This window comes from Bufo bufo, chromosome 4 (genome assembly GCF_905171765.1).
Source record: "Bufo bufo chromosome 4, aBufBuf1.1, whole genome shotgun sequence".
In the NCBI taxonomy this organism is placed as follows: domain Eukaryota; kingdom Metazoa; phylum Chordata; class Amphibia; order Anura; family Bufonidae; genus Bufo; species Bufo bufo.
Window position 1 is genome coordinate 181,553,257 of NC_053392.1, and position 24,304 is coordinate 181,577,560.

Here is a 24,304-nt window from a genome sequence, read left to right on the forward strand (position 1 = left end):
CATTATGCAGTTGTAGTGCCCACCTGCTAATTAAATGCAGATTTTCCCAAACTTATTTTCAAATCTGCCTTTTCTGTTTCAACTCTGCCTGCGCAGAGAATACATATGGCTCTTGTGAAATTAATTATGCTTATGGAGCAGCTGTTAAATTTAGTGCAACTAATTTTATCCAATATTTTACATTTTAATTGATTACCTGTGAAGAAATTAGCAAATTAACACACATTGTGCGGCAAGTAAAGACACTTTATGGACTTCTTATTTATTATTATTATTTTTATTTCTTTTGAACATGGCATGCCAATCTATAATTTTATTATTTTTACAACTTGGCTAGGTAGGGGTTGAAATAAGACATTCACTTTAGGACTGTAACATAGGAAGGAATTGGAGAACCTTCATTATCTAATGGGAGGCTTGGAAGAGGATGCGAGCCAAGCATCTGTGTGTTCTGTAAGTCCTGACATGAGAAGCAGATTGGAACTTAATGACTCTTTCACAGAATTTTTGTAACATATGGGCCTATCTGGATCTGAGAAGGCTTTGAAGATCTTTCAACGCGACTAAGTGACTTAACCTTTGCCACAGTACTGGGTCTTTTATGGCAGCCCACTTTTCAATTATTCTCTACTGTTTTTTTTCCATGCAGTTAGTTTTAGAGCATTATTGGTGCACAATGTTATTGTATTTGAATCATGTCTAAATTACTTTCTATCTGTTTGCATTCTGTTGATTGAAAGCAATAAGAAAGTGGTTAATATTACTGGCCTGAGAACAAGATGCCCAGAGGCACAGAAGGCTTGTGTAGTAATTTGCAGAAATATTACCGTGTGTGTGTGTATGTGTATATATATATATATATATATATATTATATAATTTAATGACGCTCACCAGACAACCTTACAACTGGAGCTCAGCCGGCCCTCTACCTTCAAGCACCTTTTATATATAACTGACAATAGACAAATATGGCTGGCTCACAGTATCCTAAAACCATTTAATAACTGTTTAAAAAATATATTTTATAAATACATCTGAACAATACTCTAGCAATCCTAAAACACTACACTTGGTTTTTTATGATTGCTAGAGTATTGTTGAGATGTATTTATAAAATATATTGTGGAGTAATTTGCCTTTTTACATGTTTTTTTGGTTGTCTCAAATGAAATAAAATTTTATTATTATTAATAATTTATATATATATATATTTTTTAACGCAAATGTTATGTATAAGTGGTTTACTGCACCTAGTGGCTGGAGGACTGAAATTGAAGTGCAGAGCTTGTAGAAGTGCAGGCTAACAGCTGCTAATATAAATACACACATGTATGTGTTTTTTAATTTTTTTATTAACTCCGTAGAGAGTGATGCTGCATATTATTGGGATATGCCCTTAGTTTGTTTTGTCATCAGGCTGTTGGTAACCCCACAAATGCTTAGAATGAGGGAGCGCAGCGCTGATTAAGCTTACTAACCATGCAACATAATCTTTGCAGGGCTGTTGTCTGCACACTACATGGTGTTCCTGGGAAAATACACTCACCTAAAGAATTATTAGGAACACCTGTTCTATTTCTCATTAATGCAATTATCTAGTCAACCAATCACATGGCAGTTGCTTTAATGCATTTAGGGGTGTGGTCCTGGTCAAGACAATCTCCTGAACTCCAAACTGAATGTCAGAATGGAAAAGAAAGGTGATTTAAGCAATTTTGAGCGTGGCATGGTTGTTGGTGCCAGACGGGCCGGTCTGAGTATTTCACAATCTGCTCAGTTACTGGGATTTTCACTCACAACCATTTCTAGGGTTTACAAAGAATGGTGTGAAAAGGGAAAAACATCCAGTATGCGGCAGTCCTGTGGGCAAAAATGCCTTGTGGATGCTAGAGGTCAGAGGAGAATGGGCCGACTGATTCAAGCTGATAGAAGAGCAACGTTGACTGAAATAACCACTCGTTACAACCGAGGTGTGCAGCAAAGCATTTGTGAAGCCACAACACGCACAACCTTGAGGCGGATTGGCTACAACAGCAGAAGACCCCACCGTGTACCACTCATCTCCACTACAAATAGGAAAAAGAGGCTACAATTTGCACGAGCTCACCAAAATTGGACTGTTGAAGACTGGAAAAATGTTGCCTGGTCTGATGAGTCTCGATTTCTGTTGAGACATTCAAATGGTAGAGTCCGAATTTGGCGTAAACAGAATGAGAACATGTATCCATCCTCTGATGGCTACTTCCAGCAGGATAATGCACCATGTCACAAAGCTCGAATAATTTCAAATTGGTTTCTTGAACATGACAATGAGTTCACTGTACTAAAATGGCCCCCACAGTCACCAGATCTCAACCCAATAGAGCATCTTTGGGATCTGGTGAAACGGGAGCTTCGTGCCCTGGATGTGCATCCCTCAAATCTCCATCAACTGCAAGATGCTATCCTATCAATATGGGCCAACATTTCTAAAGAATGCTATCAGCACCTTGTTGAATCAATGCCACGTAGAATTAAGGCAGTTCTGAAGGCAAAAGGGGGTCCAACACCGTATTAGTATGGTGTTCCTAATAATTCTTTAGGTGAGGTGTATATTAAAATTGTCTTTTTTTCATTACTGTAAAGTTGACTTATTTTGTCCAGCGGGTTATCACAAACAAATGAACTAGAAAAAATAAATGACCTACCCCTAGTCCAATTGCAGTTCCAATGATCACATCATAACATTCATATTATATCTTACTACCTTTATTGGAGCCTAAACTGTTCATTTACAATTGAGGGGAAAAGTAAACTTCTTCTGATCTGTATTCAGCTTATCGAGCTGGATGCTGCTGAGGAAAGCAGAGCCCCGGCAATCAGGACTTATAACGTATCAGATGTTTGTTGAAATGGCAGGTACACTTTTAGGAAACTTCAGACTAAGCTGCTAGACCGTTCTATACCTAGTCCAGCGGCGGAGCATAATGCAGGGATTCTCTGTTTTTTATTTCCTGTGTCATGCCCCGCCTTCTCAGGCCCTGTAATAGTGACCCAGTATTCTTGTTTTGCTGCAATAAAATTTATATGAAAAAGTCTTAAACCTAAAGCACAAGACAAGATGGGACAAATTCCAAGATGCATTGGAAAACAAATCTGTTGTTGTAGTCTGCATACCTTTTTTTAAAGAAGCTTTCTGATGATTAGCATAAATGGAGGTGTTGCAACTGCAACAGAGGCTCAGTATCATATGCTACATCATATCAATGCCATCAGTGTTTATCATTGGAATTCCTCTTTAAGACTTAAGCATGAAAAATTGACAGGGACTAGATTCCTTAATTATCTTATTTTTTATTTTATTTGAAAACCTATGTAGGCTTTGTGTGAGAACTGAGCCAGTTATAAGTTGTAGGGCCTAGACAATTGTCAATGCAGCAACCCTGGACTATAAATCGGGCAGCAAATATCAGTACAAAATTACTCCGTATATCCACAAAGTCACTCATAGTTTTTTTATATTTATTTATGTAAATTGTGAAATGGAGTTCAAGAGCAATGATACTTATTATACAACAAAACTCTATATAATAATAATAAGCTAATCTTCCTTCAGATCCAGATCTAGGCATCGGCAGAGATCTCGCAGCCGTAGCAGTGATCGTTCCACTCGAAGAAGATCTCGCAGCAAGTCTTATGATAGAGACAGAGGAAAAGGTAGAGCGAAGGAGAAGACCAGAGAAAAAGAGAGAAGAAAAGAAAAAGAGTCAAGTTCCAAAGTTGGGTAGGTCTCTTTAATTTAAAACTATGTCTACTAGTGATATTATGCTTTTACGTTACGTGGTACCGGTATGTATTTTCATATTCATATTATTGACTTTTTTTTTTTAACTAGCATTAGGGCCGAACAATGGTCAGTGGCTCTGGGTTAGATACAGTATATTATAATGACCAGTCTGCTGGGCTAAGATACCAGATGGCACGTAAGAACAGTTATTCACAATCATTGCATTGACATGCTGCAGTCATTGATATTTCTGGGTATAAATTATCATTGCTAGGATGTCTCATTCCCATAAATATTCATTGCTTGATGGCAGCACATCCCTGCCAACATGTGATTTTTTATTTTTTTATTTTTTTTAAGTCACTTCGATGATCATATCAACCAACAAATGAGTGTTTATGCTGAATGAGTTATACTGAACAATTGTTTAAAAGAATATTGTTCCAGATTGGCCTTTTGTCTGCTTGTATAATATTTACATTTTCAGTGGCCCCCTATGTTACACTACCTAGGAATCCATCTTGCGTGCCCTTTGCTGTATAAACAACTTGAGAGAAACCGAAAAACATGGTCAACATACGTAAAAAATGTACACTACGCATTAGGAATACTAAGTGACATCCAGTCACCCTTCAGAGCAACGTTTTCAAATTTGGAATAGTTTTCACATTAGAACAAAAAAATATGGCAGGACATGGCCCTTTAACTTATTTTTTACATCCACTGTACATGTCGGATCTTTAAAGATAGCATCCACTCAGGAGATGAGCAGGCGCAGTAGCGCATGGGCGACTACTGTGTTACACAGCAGGCAGCCACTGGCAGTGGTTACTTTGAACCTGGACATGTAACCACTCAGATACAGTGGACATATATTTTGAGTGGGCTGCTCCCAGTAAACAAATAGCCCCCTCTCCCACACTGTGGCAGCTGTTCAGTTTCTATGGCAGCCAGGAGGCTTCGATGTCGGCCATAGCAAACTTTCTGTACCTCAGTAGAGGCATAGCAATTTTCCCATAGACTGCAGTGTACAACCTTTACAGTCTATGATAGAAACGATCTGATGATTGCATGTTCAGGTCCCCTAGGAGCTAGTTAAATAAAAAATGATTATATATATATATATATATATATATATATATATATATATATATATATATATATATATATAATGGCGGCACTGGAAACAGACAATATGGGAGCTACGTCCAGGGATACAGCTGCTTACCCCAGATGAACAAAGACGAAAGAAGGACAGCACACCAGGTAAAAAAGTAGTGGTGTTTAATCACCCATGTGGATGGTGTGCTGTCCTTCTTTTATATAATATATATATATTATATAATTATTATAAAAACAAACATTCAAACCAAACTGTACAAAAACTATATAAATATTGTATCACTATAATCATTCTGACCTGCAGAATGAAGGTAATGAGGGACATTTATCTAGACTGGTGTCCCCTTGAGTCAGTCTTGATCTCTCTGCACTGACGTGAGATTCGCCTAATTTATTAAAAGGCAGATGCTGATCTAATAGTTAGGACCCCCACCGATCTAATACCTATCCCTTAGGCCTCATGCACACAGCCATTGGGCGGCCGTGGCCATATTGCGGCCTGCAAACGGCGGGTCGGCAATCCACGGCCGCCGGTCGTGTGCACCCAGCATCACGGATGCGAACCTGTTCACTTGAATGGGTCCGCAATTCCGGAGATGCGGAACGGAGTCACAGAACACCGTGCTTCCGTGGTGTTTCTTTCCGTTGTTACGCACCGCAAATAAATATGACATGTCATATTTTTTTTCCGGTGTGGACAGACCACGGACTCATTCAAGTTGAATGGCTCCAGCCCGCAATTTCTGTCTCCAATGCACGGAACGGCCGTGTGCATGAGGCCTAATCCTGTGGATAGGGGATAACTTTAACCAACCGGAATACCCCTTTAATAATAAACTGTCCAGCATTCTCTCTGTAGTTCTTAGGAGATGTTAACAAAGAGTTCGTAAAACCTGGATAAATGATCATTTTCTACAATGCCCAAATTAATTTTCTTGCTCCAATATGGGTGTGATGTGGCACCTCTCCCCTATCAACACCCCTTCTTGCCCGATTTTAATCCTTCTCCCTCACCCCTTATTTTGCTGCCTATTTTTTCTTGTTCTAGCTTTTCAAAAAGCTAGAACTAAAAACCTGATAAATGGCCTACTTTGTAAACTAACCCTGTCCTCCGGTTTCTAAGCCAAGATAATGCAAACACAAAGAAAAAGTGAATAGAGAGTCAGCAAAGGGCACTGGATGCTACTTTTTGCTTGGTTTGCTGATAATACAGTCCCAGCGGTGAATATGGTTATTCCAGGGTAGTTGGTAACCTTTTCACATCTACAAAATGCTATGGAAAACATTGCCAAGGCGGTCATTTTAATGAGGTTTTCTGGTTTGCATCAACATCCTATAAAATAATTTATGAACGCAATTTTGTAGTACATGTCTTTTGCCTACAGCATATAGCTCCTATCTTCTATTCTGGGATGGGTTACCATGTCCATGCAGCTCTTTCTTATTTCCTGTGATGTTATGTCCATGAGCAGGTCAAAGCAGAAACAGGGGCAGTGATTGGAGAAAGTCTATGTAACCAGCTGGGTGGGAGGAGCTATAATCTAGCTGGGGATTGTTAGGGGCTATGCTGGAGCTGGGGCAGAGAATGGAGAACCGCATCATGGGTTTGGCGGAATATAGCAACAAAAAGTGCTACATACAGGATATAAAGTAACTAGAAGGATTGGTATACATGGTGAAAATGGGTCAGGAAAGTCCACACTGAAAAAAGCATGGGGAAGATGGGCTTGAGGTGAGCAACTACATGAGCATATCTGTTAAAAACCATAGTCATCCCAGAAAAACCCTTTAACTGCTAGCTACCCACCCCCCATGACTATATACAGTGGTGCTTAAACGTTTAAGTACCCGTCAGAATTTTCTACATTTCTGCATGAATATGACCTAAAGCTACATTATATTTTTACACAAGTCCTAAAAGTAGATAAATGAGTCAAAAGTATTAGACTTATTTGAGGAAAATGATGCAATATCACATGTCTAATCGTGGCAAAAATATGTGAACCCTCAGGATGAGCAGATTTTTTGAAGGCAAAATTAGTCACATATAAGTGTATCATGGCAGGAACAAAGGATATTTCTGTGGACCTCAGAAGAACAGTTGTTGATGCTCATCAGGCTGAAAAACCATCTCTAAACGTGGAACTCCAACAATCCATATTCAGTCTGAGTACAAAAGGAGGAAATTCAAGACCATTATTACTCTCTCCAGGAGTGGTCGCCCAACAAAGTCAGGCCAAGGGCAAGGAGTGTAATAATCTGTGAGGTCACAATGGAACCCACAGTAATCTCTAACCAATGTGAGAAAGGCCTCTAGATGCTTAATGTTAGTGTTCATAACTCCTCCATCAGGAGGACACAAAAACAATGGTGTGATGTGCATGGCAGGAATGCAAGGAGTCACTACTGCAAAATTAATATTGCTGCCCATCTGCTACGGATTAACTGGACCAGCCAGAACCCTATTGGAGACCAAAATAGAACTTTTTGGTTTAAAGGGAACCTCTTAATGTCCTTCCAACCTCCTTCCAACCGTCTTCAGTGGAAAAGTGTGTGAAAAAAACAAACTTTATTCACCCTGGTGACGTATGCAAATGGACTACTTGAAGTCAACGGGGCAGCTGTCCTGGCTTTTTACCCCTGGTTGACACCTGAGTGCTTTTTTTTTTCTTTAGAATTGATGCGCTTGAGATTCTGCGTGTGCACCGTTCTGTTTCGTCTTCAGTGTACTTGACTTCTGAGGCTCACTGCGCAAGCGTTAACTGTCTCACTGTGCTGGTGCCGACTCCTGTCAGTAGACAGTGAACATGTTATAGAGAAGGAGAGGCTAAGCACATTGATGCATAGTTTTACGGGAAATATTCAGAATTTGTTCTGTAATGTACTGACTTCAGTTGTACATGGGGAGGTGTTATCAGTGATTGTGAGCATTACTTGTGTAAGTGTGTATAGAGAGATAGCGGTCAGTCACTGATGGCTGTGCACAGGGTTGGTTTTAAGTTCATAAAAAGCTGAGATTTATATCTTTTCCCAACAAAACTATATTTACATCTGCTTGGCTTCTGTTGTATAACCTGATGCCTGCAGATTGCATTGCACGTCATGGTGACAGGTTCTCTTTAAGTGCATCATATTAGCATTAGATGGCAACATTTGGCGGGGCTCTGTTTACCCGGCTGTAGTGGTATGTCAAGTTGACAACACGTGAATGCTGTGGCCAATCACTAGCAGAAAATAAGAGCTCTGGAGGTGACCATTTGAGGCAGGCAGTAGCAACATTCTTGCTATATAGTTGCTCATCCATAGGGAGTTTTATAGAAGCTAGGCTAGGCCCATCTCTGATGCACAGGAAAGTCTGGTATTTAAATGTGGCTCCTCAATATTTTCCTGCTGGAATATCTCTGCCCATTCTGGCCAAATATTAGGCAGTGCATTACACCCCTTTGGTTGGAAATAGGGTAATGAGCAGAGGACAACAATACCACTTGCTAATTATCTTCAGATCACCCCACCTTAAAAGCTGGGAGGGGAACCCATCAATATACCTGCTCTCTAACAAATGTTGGTAAAATGGTAAAGAGAAATGGGCATAAATGTGATACCATGTCATCAAATTGCTCTAGAATGATACTATCAACCCCTTTGCAATGAGCTCCATACAAGTACAGCCCTGTAGGAAGTGACTTGCACTGTCTACTGTAGATGTATGGCGCACTAATCGAGTGGGAACAGGAACTGTGCTTGCTCGATCAGTACAGGGGCCTGGCTGTATCCACCAGCGTTGCTAAAAACTCCAATTTTAGCGGTTAACCCTTTAGATACCACAGTCAATGCTGACTGTAGCATCTAAGGGGTTTACAGAGGGTGGGGGCTCCCTCTCTCAAGACATTGTCGTCAACCAGTGCGATTGCTGGTTGCCGATGGTTGCCATGGCATCTGGAAGCCTTGCAAAGGCTTACTAGTCTCCCAGCAACAGATGACTATGATGCCCAGCCCCCAGACTGGCTCTCATAGGCAACTGTTAGTCTAATACTTATAGTTTCAATGGAGCACATGACAGCATGTGTTGAACTGCATTGAAACAGGGAGTAGACTGAAATATTGAAGTCCCATAGTGGGACTAAAATAAAAAGTAAAAATAAAATAATTGTTTTTATATAAAAAGTTTAAAAGTGTAAAAAAAGCTATTTACTATTGTAACAATAGAGCTAAAAATAGACACATTTGGTTACAACCATTTTTAATCATGTCCCCACCAAAAAATGTACAAAATGGTAGCAATGAAAACCTCAACTCATCCTGTAATGCCCACTCCACCCCTTCATAAATAACTTGAGGGGTGTAGTTTCCAAAATGGGGTCACTTATTGGGGGTTTCCACTGCACTGTTACCTCAGAGTCTCTGCAAATGTGATGTAGCACACAATAACTATTCCCGCAAAATCCATGCTCCAAATGCATATTGGGCACCGAAAACAAATCTTTTTTTTATTTATATATACTGTCCGCTGTGCTTTGATTTCTGCCATATACTTGTGGCATCAAAATGCTCACTTCTCTCCTTAATACCTTCAGTGAGCAGTTTCCAAAATGGGGTTACTTCTCAGGGGTTCCAGTAAATCACCACATTTGGGCTCAAATGCTCATAGTGCTCTTTTACTCCTAAGTCCTGATGTATGTCCAGGCAAAAGACTAAGGTCACATGTACAGTCGTGGCCAAAAGTTTTGAGAATGACACAAATATTAGTTTTCACAAAGTTTGCTGCTAAACTGCTTTTAGATTTTTGTTTCAGTTGTTTCTGTGATGTAGCGAAATATAATTACACGCACTTCATACGTTTCAAAGGCTTTTATCGACAATTACATGACATTTATGCAAAGAGTCAGTATTTGCAGTGTTGGCCCTTCTTTTTCAGGACCTCTGCAATTCGACTGGGCATGCTCTCAATCAACTTCTGGGCCAATTCCTGACTGATAGCAACCCATTTTTTCATAATCACTTCTTGGAGTTTGTCAGAATTAGTGGGGTTTTGTTTGTCCACCCGCCTCTTGAGGATTGACCACAAGTTCTCAATGGGATTAAGATCTGGGGAGTTTCCAGGCCATGGACCCAAAATGTCAACGTTTTGGTCCCTGAGCCACTTAATTATCACTTTTGCCTTTATGGCACGGTGCTCCATCTTGCTGGAAAATGCATTGTTCTTCACCAAACTGTTGTTGGATTGTTGGAAGAAGTTGCTGTTGGAGGGTATTTTGGTACCATTCTTTATTCATGGCTGTGTTTTTGGGCAAAATTGTGAGTGAGCCCACTCCCTTGGATGAGAAGCAACCCCACACATGAATGGTCTCAGGATGCTTTACTGTTGGCATGACACAGGACTGATGGTAGCGCTCACCTTTTCTTCTCCGGACAAGCCTTTTTCCAGATGCCCCAAACAATCGGAAAGAGGCTTCATCGGAGAATATGACTTTGCCCCAGTCCTCAGCAGTCCATTCACCATACTTTCTGCAGAAGATCAATCTGTCCCTGATGGTTTTTTTGGAGAGAAGTGGCTTCTTTGCTGCCCTTCTTGACACCAGGACATCTTCCAAAAGTCTTCGCCTCACTGTGCGTGCAGATGCGCTCACACCTGCCTGCTGCCATTCCTGAGCAAGCTCTGCACTGGTGGCACTCCGATCCCGCAGCTCAATCCTCTTTAGGAGACGATCCTGGCGCTTGCTGGACTTTCTTGGACGCCCTGAAGCCTTCTTAACAAGAATTGAACCTCTTTCCTTGAAGTTCTTGATGTTCCTATAAATTGTTGATTGAGGTGCAATCTTAGTAGCCACAATATCCTTGCCTGTGAAGCTATTTTTATGCAATGCAATGATGGCTGCACGCGTTTCTTTGCAGGTCACCATGGTTAACAATGGAAGAACAATGATTTCAAGCATCACCCTCCTTTTAACATGTCAAGTCTGCCATTTTAACCCAATCAGCCTGACCTAATGATCTTCAGCCTTGTGCTCGTCAACATTCTCACCTGAGTTAACAAGACGATTACTGAAATGATCTCAGCAGGTCCTTTAATGACAGCAATGAAATGCAGTAGAAAGGTTTTTTGGGGATTAAGTTAATTTTCATGGCAAAGAAGGACTATGCAATTCATCTGATCACTCTTCATAACATTCTGGAGTATATGCAAATTGCTATTATAAAAACTTAAGCAGCAACTTTTCCAATTTCCAATATTTATGTAATTCTCAAAACTTTTGGCCACGACTGTAGAGTGTTTATAAAACCAGGAGGCACAACATTTTATTAGAGGGCTGACTTTTCACACTGGCATACACTGGTCACAACATATTGGCACATCTGTGTAAAAATTGCAGTTTTCACTTTGCACCATCTGCTGTGCATTAACTTCAAAACACCTGTGGGGTCACAATTAGTGCTGAGCGAATCGAAGTTCGTGAAGTGGACTTCGATCCGAATTTCAAGGAAAATTTGATTCGCCACAAAGTCAAATTCCCTCGTGCTTCATGGTAACGATTACATTTTCCCTCAAATGGTGGTAAAACAAAAGATCACGCACCGCACAAGATTTCGCCTGGAGTCTGCAAGATAGCTGCAGCGGGCTCTTCACGATCAAATGGATAAGGTATTTTTATTTATTTATTTAATTAATTTTTTTACAGATTAACCCTCGAAAGCCCTCAATGGTCATCTCAGATGCTGCGATCAGCGATGAAAGCGGCATCTGTGGGATTCAATGATGGGGGAGGCACCATTGATGTTCCCCGTCATTGCGCCCGCTACTCACAAAAAATGGGTTTGTAGCAAAATAGTTTGTCACAAAGCAAATTTCTTTGTGAAATTCAGCTAAGCAGACTATTCAAAGTTTTGAAGACTTTGCTTCTCTCTAGTCAAAATGCTCACTACATCCCTTGGTAAATTCTGTGAGGGGGGAGTTTATTTTTATTTTTTTATTCACATCAGAGCTTCTGCATTTGCATCCAGTGCTGTATAAATCACAAAACTAGCACTCAAATGCATATGGAGCTCTTTCCTTTCTGAACCCTGCAGGGAACCAAAACAGCAGTTTATGACCACATAGGGGGTATTGTCATTCTTGGGGGAAAAAATCATTTAACACAATTTTGGGGTGGTTTTCCCGTATTAGCACTTTTTAGGACTTTGCACTGTACTGGTACCTCATGGCCCTTCAAATGTGATATGGTAACTGAGACACTTGGCACCTTCCAAAAGCTGAATGGCGCCCCTTACTTTCTGAGCTCTGCGGTTTTACCATACAGAAGTTTTCGACCACATACAGGGTGTTGTCGTATTCAGGAGGAAATGGGTAACCAATTATAGGGTGCTTTTTCTCCTGTTAAAATGTGGGGCTTTGCAACATTTTATTGGAAGAAATGTAGGGAGTCATTTATTTAACAAGAAATATGCTTTAATTAGGCCTTTTCACTGCGATCTGTGACTTCTCCCTGCTCACACCAGGTCTAATAAAATTGTAGGCGTGGTGGGGAAGGAGACATGTTTTAGGCGTAGAAAATGGTCTAGGAAGCTGTCTTACATTTAGAAGTGGCGGTGGATCCATCGCCAGGTATAGGGCTTATTAAAGGGAACCTGTCACCAAAAAATCGCTTATTAAGCTGTTCAGAGTACCTTATAGTGCTACTTAGTAGTGTCCTATTGCACTTTTTCTGAAGCCGGCTTGTACACTCAGCCGGCTTCAGTCTCGCTACAGCGCATGCGCCCGCCAGCCTTACATACTCGCGCCCGGCATCTTCTCTACCTGCGCATACAAAGCATGCGCTGTAGCGAGACTGAAGCCGGCTGAGTGTACGAGCCGGAGCCGGGATCGTGCTACAGCAGCCCTTTACTGCGCATGCGGGCTGAGAGCGCGGTCCCGGCACTGAGATGCGGCGTGTCAATCAAGGCGGCGGGAGGCGGGGAGAGCAGGATTGGAGACGACTAGGTCGCTGCCCCCTTGACTTCAAGCCTGATTTTTCTCAATGAGGCTAAATGCTGGAAAACTAAGAAAAAGTGCAATAGGACACTACTATGTAGCACTATAAGGTACTCTGAACAGCTTAATAAGCGATTTTTTTGGTGACAGGTTCCCTTTAAGATAGGGATCTAAAACGCTAGTCTTATTAATTGTGCCTGGTTATGTTTTATTTTTCCAACAAAGTGTCTCTAAATATTGAGAAATGCCTGTTGTATCAATGCCCTCACAACACCCCTAAACAAAATCTATAAGGGGTTACTTTGTGGGTGTTTGTACTGTAGGGGTACCTCAGGGTCTCCTCAAATGTGATATGGTGCCCAAAAACCTTTCCTGAAAAATCTGCCCTCCAAAAATCATATGGTGCTCCTTCTCTTCTTAACCCTGCTGTGTGCCCATACATAAGTTTACAGCCACATACGTGGTGTTTCTGTAATAAATATTGAGGTTGTTTTACTGTTAACTCTTTCTCTGTTACAGGGAAAAATGGATAAAAATGGAAAATCTGCACGAAAATTAAATTTTTAAATTTCACCTCCATTTGTTTTAATTCCTATGGAACACCTAAAGGGTTAACAAAGTTTCTAAAATGAGTTTTGAATAACTTGAGGGGTGTAGTTTCTAAAATGTCATCTATGGGTGGTTTCTATTACGTAAACCTCTCAAAATCACTTCAGAACTAAATTGGTCCTTTAAATGTTCTTGAAAATTTGAAAAATTGCTTCTAAAAATCAAAAGGAGCATTTACAAGTGCTGATGAGCAGCAGATTGTTGAGAAAGAAGTGTTCTTTCCCTATAATCGTCAATTTACATGAATCGATCACTTCCACAGTATGAGAATGCGAACGCTTGTCCTCATACAGCTGGCATTGTTTCTGGGCAGCAGATTGTTATTCAGACGGCACAATCTGCTGCCCAGAAACTATAATTTAGGTGCCTGCACTAATGATCATTTTACCCAAGTGAACGAGTATTTTACTTTACATTTACGTGAGCAGATTGTCCCAATTATCCGAACAATCATTGCAACATGTAAATCCACCTTAAGGGCTTGTTCACATGACCATATGGCTTTTTCAGTTTTTTGCGGGTAGTTTTTAATGGATTCGTTTTTTCCGTTTTTTGTTTCAGTAGCGTTTCCGGTTCCATTCCGTTTTTCCATATGACATATACAGTATACAGTAATTACCATATTTTTCACCCTATAAGATGCACCTGCCCATAAGACACACCTATGTTTTTGAGGAGGAAAATAAGAAAAAAATATTTTGAACCAAAAGGTGTGCTTTTGGTGGGTTTTGAACTAATGGTGGTCTGTGGATGACACTATTATGGGGGATCTGTGGATGACACACTGTTATGGGGGATCTGTGGATGACACACTGTTATGGGGGATCTGTGGATGACACACTGTTATGGGGGCTCTGTGGATGACACACTGTTATGGGGGCATCTGTGAATGACACATATATAGCATCTTATGCTATATATTTGTCATCCACAGATATCCCCCATAACAGTGTCCCTGTGTACAGTAAATATTGACCCTTATACAAGTGGGGGCCGGCAACTGGTGTTAAAACCGCTGCGGGGCCCGGTGTAGTCACTGTACTCTAATACACCAGGCCCCGCACACACCAGTATTCAGATGTAAACTGTAGGCAATCCATATTTAAACTATGTATATGTTATCCGCTGCATGGCTTGTGAACTGATGTATTTGGGCTGCACCATCAGGAAATTCAAGGTCAGAATTTTGGAGCACCTCAACTACATTGATAATCCTGCAAGTGTGAACATATCCAATGTCGCTAGACACTTTATACAAAAACATGAACGACATGTGAAACACTTTAGAGCTTATGCTATCGAACAAGTGAGGTTACCTAAGAGAGGAGGTGATTTAATACGTCTTCTAAGACTAAGGGAAGCTTTTTGGATTTTTAAATTGGATACCAGACAACCTAATGGTCTTAACTTGAGAAATGAGCTTATGCATTTTTATTGACCATTTCTCGAAAGTTAAGTTGGGAATAAGATTTATATATTGTATGTGGTATATTTCTATATTGTTATACATTTTTATATATGACAGTTTTTTTTTTTTTTTATTATGCGTGCATTTGAGTTTATTTTTATATGTCTATAATGGGAATTGTCACTTCTTATATATATATATTCATCTATTTAGATAGAGCGATTTGCAATTACATTGCTTGACAATGTGAACAGTGCCTTATATGGGGAATGGAAGGTTCCCCCTTTTCTTCTTTTCCCATCCCCACCTCTTCAGGTGAGGGCGGAACCATTTGTTTTAGTCCAGTATTTAATCCCTGGGAAAGACGCTGCTCACAGTTAAGAATAAGAACTTTGTTCGAAACGCGTCAATGTTGCTACACTTGTGGGTGCATGTCTTGTACATTGTTTCTACTGCCTGAATAAAGACGAGGATTTTAAGCTACTAAACAAAACGTGAGTGCTGGAACTTTTTCGTGTTGAATAGAAAATTTTTTGGCTGGGCATAAAATTTTCAATAGATAAAAACTATTTAGTTCCAGCCCATTGTATAAGATTTACCGCAGCGATTCCCAAAAAGTGAAGTGGGCACAAATCACAGTTCAGTCAATGCGTTATCTGGGACTGCGCGCTCCCTATCTAGAAGAATGAAAACCTTTTCAAGCTCGACCCATCCAATTTTAGAAACATAGGCAATTTATCAGGTCCCACTATCGCCAATCCAAGGTTCCTGTGGGATGTCAGAAAATACGCCAATAGTGAAGTACTGTGTGTCAACAGCAATCGTATACACATAGTTGTACTCACAAGCGTAACTTGTTATATAGGCACATCACACAACCTCCAGGGCTTTGCTTCTTATCTCTTTGTTTTTTATTTTCACCACCGCTAAATAAAACATTTAATTGCTCCAATGGTAAAGCACAGCTTGAGAAATCAGTATAAAAAGGATTTAATATACTCACAAACACAAGACGGTAAAAAGCAATAAAAGAGCAATCTCCACAGTCCTGCCCAACCCAGGTTTCGCTCCAAGCTTCATCAGGGGCGTATCCCACATTTTACCCACAAGTACTAAATACCCTCATACCCCTCCCCCAGTCCCCCATAACCCAAAACAGACACATAAAAGGTTAAAACTTAATATGTTTAATATATTCTTAATATGTTCTTGTATACGGACCTTCAGTTTTCTCATCGTTCGTCCTACGTACTGGAGGCCACACAGGCGAGGAGAAATGTTTTTTTCTTTTCCCTCTTCCTTACTTGGAATAGCACTGTGTACTAGATGATTTTTAAGGTTCGGTCCCTTTCTGAAAATAAAATCAGGGTGGCTGGGGATCTCTTTGCCTATAACTGGATCATTTTTAAGTACTGTCCAATTTTTTCTGATGGCATTTTTAATTAAGCCTGCCTGTGCCGTATTCTGAGTAATAAGCGCAAATCTGAAATCCTACTTCTTATATTCATTCTAAAAAAAAAAAAGGGATGGAGAATGAATATAAGAAGAGGAAGGATTTCAGATTTTCAGATTTCAGGCGTTTTTGGGTCAGCTTGTGAGATCCATTTCAGGACAAGCGTCCCAAAACGGATCAGTTCAGCCCCAATGCATTCTGAATGGATAAGGATCCATTCAGAATGCATCAGTTTGGCTCCATTGCGCCTGTATTCCGCACTGGAGGCGGACACTAAAACGCTGCTTGCAGCGTTTTGGTGTCCGCCTGACGATGCGGAGCCAAACGGATCCGTCCTGACTTACAATGTAAGTCAATGGGGGCGGATCCCTTTTCACTGACATAATATGGTGCAATTGAAAACGGATCCGTCCCCCATTGACTTTCAATGTAAGTCAAGACGGATTCGTTTTGACTTAGACTTTTTGTCTAAAGAATAATGCAAACGTATCCGTTCTGAACGGATACAAGCGTTTGCATGATCGGTGCGGATCCGTCTGTGCAGATACAAGACGGATCCGCACCGAACACGAGTGTGAAAGTAGCCTAACTCAGTATACGGCACAGTGAACAGAGCTTAGCCCCGCCCAAACCAGTTGATACTAGTCGCAACGTCACTGGGCCTGCGGTAAACAGTGAGAATGCCGCGGCGCTACTTCTGAAACAGCTGATCGGCAGGGGTCCCAGGTGTCGGACCCCCGCCGATCAGCTGCTGACTATCTATCCATAGGATAGATCATCAGTTTAAAAAAACTGCAGAACCCCTTTAAGCCTTCTACATTTACAAAATGATGCCAACCTAAAGTAGACATAAGGTGAATGTTAATAACTATATTGAGAGGTATCACTATATGTCTTAAAAGCAGAGAAAGTTTAGAAAATTGCTAATTTTTTCAAATGTTCTGTAATTTTAAAAAAAATTAAGGTAAAACATATTGACCTAAATTTAGTGTTAAAGTAAAGTACAATGTATCACTAGAAAACTAAATAAATAATAGCATTCCAAAGTTATTACCACATAAAGTGACACGTCCGATTAGCAAAATTAGGCTCTGTCAGGAAGATGAGAAATGGCTATGTCTGGTAGGGGTTAATGGTCTATATGTAAGTGAGGAGTGCAAACTTCCTAACAAATAAATCTGCAGGTGGTCGAACATTGCCCAATGCTCAGTTAAATCTTCTAGTATACAGTAATTTGCTTTGTCTATGCTGATCATCCATCAGATAAATGATAATGCCGTTCTGAGCTTTTCCCCGTTACGCACTGTGACAGGACTCCTCTTTTGTCAGTGATTGCTGATGATCACCGGCATCTCGGTCTTCAGCATACAAATCTGGCTAACAGCTCCCCATCCGAAGCCTCTGATGGAGTATACATATTTTATCTCCACAGCTTCCTCAGAAATCCATGTGAGGTTCTTATCTTCTGGAGTGTATGAAGTTTGATTTACACCAGAGTGAGGAAGTTGTATCATGATAATGTGGATGTTATTCATTTTAAACATAGAGACATTAGCAATTCTATGTGATTGGTGACGGCCATCTCTGAGCGTGGATATAAAATAGCATAATTTTATCAAATACAGCCGAGACCACCTCCGTTTTAGGAGAGGCTCGGGCTACAAATCTCTTCCTCTTGATAGCATTAGTTATTATGACTGCTACTTGAATAAACTCTTCTTGTATAAATTGATGGGAAGTTCTACCTAGGCCCTATAGAATTATTTAAATCATAGGTCTTTAGTGTTCATCTGTTTCCTCTTATCACATTATTACGGCCCGGCTGCATCACTGCAGTCTGCTGAGTTATTATATTACACTCAACTTTGTCCATTTTGGTAGAGTAAACCCCATCAACCATCAAGACTCCATGGGTGTCATCTAGGAGAGTGCATTAATCTGAATACCATTTTCTTTAACAGGTACTTGCGTAGAGGTGGCATCTATTTTGAAAATGGCTCCCTGGAAATGGTTGCATTGAAATAACTGCACTTTACTTGTTGGATTTAGAAATAACTATTTTCCATCTGCTTTCTATTAAAAATAAAATGGATGCATCAAGCTGTCCGTGGTAAGGCTATGTCCACATGACAGATTTTTCTTTGTGAAAATTAGTCCGTGCGAACGTCCTCTTAGTTTGTGAGCAGACCTTTCCTATTTGGTTCATTGTTCATCGCAGTCGATTAAAAGGGAAGCATCTCCGCAGTCTTGATGGAAAGCTGATTCTTCTGTTTAGGTCTAGGTTCACATCTGCGACCAAATTTCGAAATTCTGTTACGGCACAGGAAGAGAATATTGGAATCGTAGGATGCAGCCTATCTCGGACACCGCTGGGGCCTAATGGATCCCATTTAGTTTAATATACTATAAACAGTAAAATCTGTTTGGCCTGTTTCAGTTGAATGATTCTCACACAGACACAAAAATGTACCTTTGTGTTTAAGCCCCTACCAGAAGATCTGCATAAAAATTTCTAAAGATATAGGGGGTCATTTGTCAAACTTGTGTAAAGTAGATCTGGCTTCATTGCCCAAAGCAACCAATCAGATTCCACCTTTCATTTTGGACAGCAACTTTAGAAAATGAAAGGTGGAATCTGGATTGGATTGGTCGCTACGTGGTGGATTGGTAGCTATGGGGAACTAAGCCAGTTGTACTTTACACCAGTTTTTATAAAGTACACTATTGTGGTCATTTATCAAAGTGGACATCCTATGTCTGTGTCCATGACAACACTTTCTACTCCTGTACTCTTTCAGTGTTCTCATAGCACTGCCAGACATCCTAGCATCCTCTCAAAACCCAGCTTTAATTTTTCTTGCAAAAATTAAAACCTTACTTGATTGTTATCAAGGCTCCAGTTATAGCAATTTTCTGCTGGAGGAGCTGAAAGTGTGGTCACTGGGAGGATTAAATAGTGATTTTTACACACTAATGGGGCTTTGTTATAGATCGAGTTTTGCCGATTGCAATGCAGAGAGTTAATTCCATGGCAAATCCGGATGTAACCCATGTGGACGTACCCTTAGGCTGGAATCAAACATGCCGTTTTTTTGGTCCTTGCAGACCGTTAATTTTCCAGACAGTGGTTGTCATGGACCACCTGGGAACCTGTACTGCATACAACTAACCCATTTCTGGTAGTTCTTGGGCTAAAGTAAGTCCCTCATTTTGGATTTTTTATTTTTTTTTCATATTTAGAAATATTATTGACACTAGTTTGACGGCCATAGTTCTGTTATACCTTTTGTGCACCCTAAAGAATCACTCCCACCAAAATTTAAATTTTTCAGATTTTCTGTTAGAAAGGTACATGATATAAATTGTACTCAAAGTAATTTTCTTACCAGTGTCAGTTATAACCTCCCTTCTGATCCTTAGCTCAGTGTCATGTGACCAACACTGCCTTTCCAACTGACACAGGACAGGAAGTCACTTTCTCTATTCATTCCTATGACACTGACATTCAGGCTCCTATAGGAATACATAGTTAATCTGTCTTCCTATCCATAAATGCTGGACCAGTTGGAGAGTCAGAGTGTTGGTCACGTGACACAGTTGAGGATCAGAAGGGAGGTTATAACTCACAAATACAGTCACTGATAAAAAAAAAAAAAAAATAGAAAACATTACTTTTACTACAGTTTACATCATGCATCTTTCTAACAGGCTAGAGAGTAAAAATTTGTGGGAGTCCTTCTTTAACTATTACCTGGCTTTCCAAAACCCATAGTTCCAATGAAAGCTCCTCATCTCATTCAGTAGGTTATTGAGCAGATGAAGAAGCATGTAATTAATTGCGAGACTGATAAATATGGCTGCAATGGTATGAGCTGGGGAATCCTACCTTGCAGCTCTAGATGTATAAGTAGGTGTTCTTTGCTCCCCACTTGCTTTGTGGCATTTGATGTGATATCAGTTGGGGATCCTGGCACAGGAAACACTTCGGTCTCCTCTGTGACAACATATTTTCACAAACAAACTAAGGTTTCTGGACTTTTCTAGTCTGACAGCAGACGCTAGCTTTTTATTTGGAGCTTGTCATATTTTTTTCCCCCCTCTTACATCCTCTTTATGCAGCAGGAAGTCATTTATGCTAATTCCCTGCTATTTGCATATAGGTTATAGAGTTCTGTGGAGCAGAGCGTTCTCAGAACTCCTTTTAAGTGTCTGCTTAGATCAAAGCAGGTCTGTGTGATAGCTGTTGTCTGACACCAAGCTGAGCGGTGTTGTTTTCATTAAACATTTATCAGACTTCCAATGCGACAGCAGGCAACTTTGTGCTTGGGTAACATGTTTTCATGCAAAATTTATTGAAAAAGACGAGACCTTGTAAAAAGATCTTGTTGCCTTTCACCAGTGGCGAAGAGTAAATGTTTGATTGGTGGGAATGAAGTATATATCTTTACGGTACCGTCGCTGTTTGCACACCCTGCATCAGACAAGGGGATGAAACGGTATTGCTAAAGATTACAAGAGTGTGATATTAGGCTTTACATCCCCCTCCCTTTTTTATTTTTTTAATGTTACCACAATCCATCATTTGCTGCCATGTTTGAATGAAAGTGGCGGATGCGCCACGGTTAGGAGAATTTAAAAGGGGAGGGGAGATTGCTAGCTTTATCTTCAGTGGTCCACAGCTACTTGCAAGCACATATTTAGCTAGTGTTTCGTATGGTGTGGTAAAACTGGCTATTCTGCATGTTATCTGTTGGATGGGAGTGCTCCATATTTGTATAAGGCCTCATGCACACGACCGTTTTTTTTTTTTTTTCCTAAGGTCCGTGATCCGTGGGTCTTCCTTGATTTTTGGAGGATCCATGGACATGAAAAAAAAAAGTCGTTTTGGTGTCCGCCTGGCCGTGCGGAGCCAAACGGTTCCGTCCTGAATTACAATGCAAGTCAATGGGGATGGATCTGTTTGACGTTGACACAATATGGTGCAATTGCAAACGGATCCGTCCCCCATTGACTTTCAATGTAAAGTCAGGAGTCCCTTTTATACCATCGGATCGGAGTTTTCTCCAATCCGATGGTTTATTTTAACTTGAAGCGTCCCCATCACCATGGGAACGCCTCTGTTAGAATATACCATCGGATTTGAGTTAGATCGTGAAACTAAGATCCGACAGTATATTCTAACACAGAGGCGTTCCCATGGTGATGGGGACGCTTCAGGTTAGAATATACTAAAAGAACTGTGTACATGACTGCCCCCTGCTGCCTAGCAGGTGCTGCCAGGCAGCAGGGGTCAGACCGCCCCCCCCCTGTATTTAACTCATTGGTGGCCAGTGCGGCCGGCCCCCCCTCCCTCCCCTGTAGTACTGTAGATTCATTGGTGGCCAGTGGGCCCCCTCCTAATTAAAATCTCTCCCCCCCCCCCCCCATCATTGGTGGCAGCGGAGAGTACCGATCGGAGTCCCAGTTTAATCGCTGGGGCTCCAATCGGTAACCATGGCAACCAGGACGCTACTGCAGTCCTGGTTGCCATGGTTACTTAGCAATTTTTAGAAGCATTATACTTACCTGCGAGCTGCGATGTCTGTGACCGGCCGGGTGCTCCTCCTACTGGTAAGTGAAAGGTCTGTGCAGCGCATTGCTTATAGCGCAGACCTGTCACTTACCAGTAGGAGGAGCGCCCGGCCGGTCACAGACATCGCAGCTGCAGTAGCGTCCTGGTTGTCATGGTTACCGATCGGAGCCCCAGCGATTAAACTGGGACTCCGATCGGTACTCTCCACTGCCACCAATGATAGGGGGGGGGGGGGATTTTAATTAGGAGGGGGAGGCCCACTGGCCACCAATGAATCTACAGTACTACAGGGGAGGGAGGGGGGACCAGCCGCACTGGCCACCAATGTGTTAACTACAGGGGAGGGAGGGGGGCCCACTGGCCACCAATGAATTTAAAACTGGGGAGGTAGGGGGGTGTGCCCCCTCCTGCCTGGCAGCACCTGAGGGGTTAATTGTGCGGATCACAGCCCCCTGTAAGAGATCGGGTTCTGCCAGGCAGCAGGGGGCAGTCATGTACACAGTTCAAAGTATATTCTAACTAGAAGCGTCCCCATCACTATGGAAACGCCTCTGTGTTAGAATATACTGTCGGATCTGAGTTTTCACGAAGTGAAAACTCAGCTCTGAAAAAGCTTTTATGCAGACGGATGTGCGAATCCGTCTGTGTGAAAGTAGCCTACGGCCACGGACGCGGATGCCAATCTTGTGTGCATCCGTGTTTTTTCACGGACCCATTGACTTGAATGGGTCCGTGAACCGTTGTCCGTCAAAAAAATAGGACAGGTCATATTTTTTTGACGGACAGGAAACACGGATCACGGATGTGGCTGCAAAACGGTGCATTTTCCGATTTTTCCACGGACCCATTGAAAGTCAATGGGTCCCCGAAAAAAAACGGCACAACGGCGGATGCACACAACGGTCGTGTGCATGAGGCCTAAGTGTAATTTCACACACAGGATTTTTCCGCTGCGGAAACGGCAGCAGAAATCCAAGGCTGATGCTCAGATTTCTGCTGCAGATTTGCGATAAAGGGGTTGTGCATCCGGTACACATTGATGACCTATCATCATATATATATCCCATACAGCGAATGGCGTAATGGGGGGGGGGGGAGTTAGGCCTCATGCACACACCCGTATGTATTTTGCGGTCCGCAAAAAATACGGATGACATCCGTGTGGATTTTGCAGAACGGAACAGCTGGCCCCTAATAGAACAGTACTATCCTTGTCAATAATGCAGACAATAATAGGAAATGTTCTATTTTTTTGCGGAACGGACATACGGAAAGCACACAAAGTACCTTCTGTTTTTTTTTTGCGGACCCATTGAAATGAATGGTTCCGTATATGGTCCGCAAAAAAAACTAAACTGAAAGAAAATACGTTTGTGTTCATGAGGCCTTAAGGGTGCCTTAATTTTGTGATGCAAAGGTTTTTTTTTTTTCCCCCACTTATGTGTTTTTTTTTTTTTTTCAGTATTAAAATGCAAATTACCAGCAGTTTGTAAAGGTCCAGCTGGGTGTTACCATTCTTGTAGAATCCTGCAGGTGACCTGCTGTTGTGCGCCATTTTTGGTTGCGGAATGGCAGAGGGGTAGTGCTTAACAATCTTTTTATTTACTTTGTTGTCAAGGACTGTGCACCCCTTGGACACTTGAAGTTTAATTTTCTATAGCCATCTGTTTCTGAGTCCCTTCCTCCCTGGTCTTATCATCGTTATCCAGTCATTGGCCGCTGCAGTGGCGTCAGTATGGTGGGACATTAGTCTTGTGGCAGACCCTTTTGTGTAATTCCTGAAAAGCAATGTCTAATCACAGACATTTGTTGCACTCATCACTTCACTCCCACGGTTCCAGCCCTGGCAAACATTTTGGAAAAGCAGCCTCTGCAAGTCTTCATTTTTAGTGTTGAGCGAAGCAAGCTTCGGATCATAGATCCCAAGTCGCTTCGGTCACAACTTCGCTTGAATGCTGTATGGAGATCCGTACAAATGTATGGGCTTCGCAGAGGTGAAATTCGTTATCCCCAAAGTCGCGTGAGACTTCGGTGAATAACTTCGGCCATTGATCCTATTACTTAAAAACCATTTTAAAACTTGAATCTGCAGTCGGCTTTGGTACCAGCTGGTACCTCAGTACTGAAGCCGACTTCTGATTCAAGTTGAAAAATGTTGTTATTCGCTGAAGTCTCGCAAAACTTCAGAGATGACAAATTTCACCACGGCGGAGCCCATACACTTGAATGCTGTATGGCAACGGATCTCCATACAGCATTCATATGCAGTTTTGACCAAAGCAACTTCGAATCTGTGATCTGAAGCTCGCTTCGCTGAGCTCTTTTCATTTTATTCCTTCTGGATTACTCCTCTGTATGCTGGAAAAAACAGCAGCAAATCTGACATAAAAGGTCATTAAAATACAGC

The 24,304-nt window shown here is 41.4% G+C and overlaps 1 protein-coding gene across 3 annotated transcripts in view; it reads left to right on the top strand.

The window, feature by feature from the left end:
• Positions 1-24,304, top strand: part of RSRC1 (arginine and serine rich coiled-coil 1) — a 321,466-nt gene that overhangs the window by 49,515 nt on the left and 247,647 nt on the right. For all 3 annotated transcript variants that reach the window (XM_040428147.1, XM_040428149.1, XM_040428148.1), the window contains exon 4: positions 3,597-3,764. In XM_040428147.1, coding sequence (XP_040284081.1) covers positions 3,597-3,764 — 168 coding nt within the window. The remainder of the gene's footprint in view (positions 1-3,596; positions 3,765-24,304) is intronic.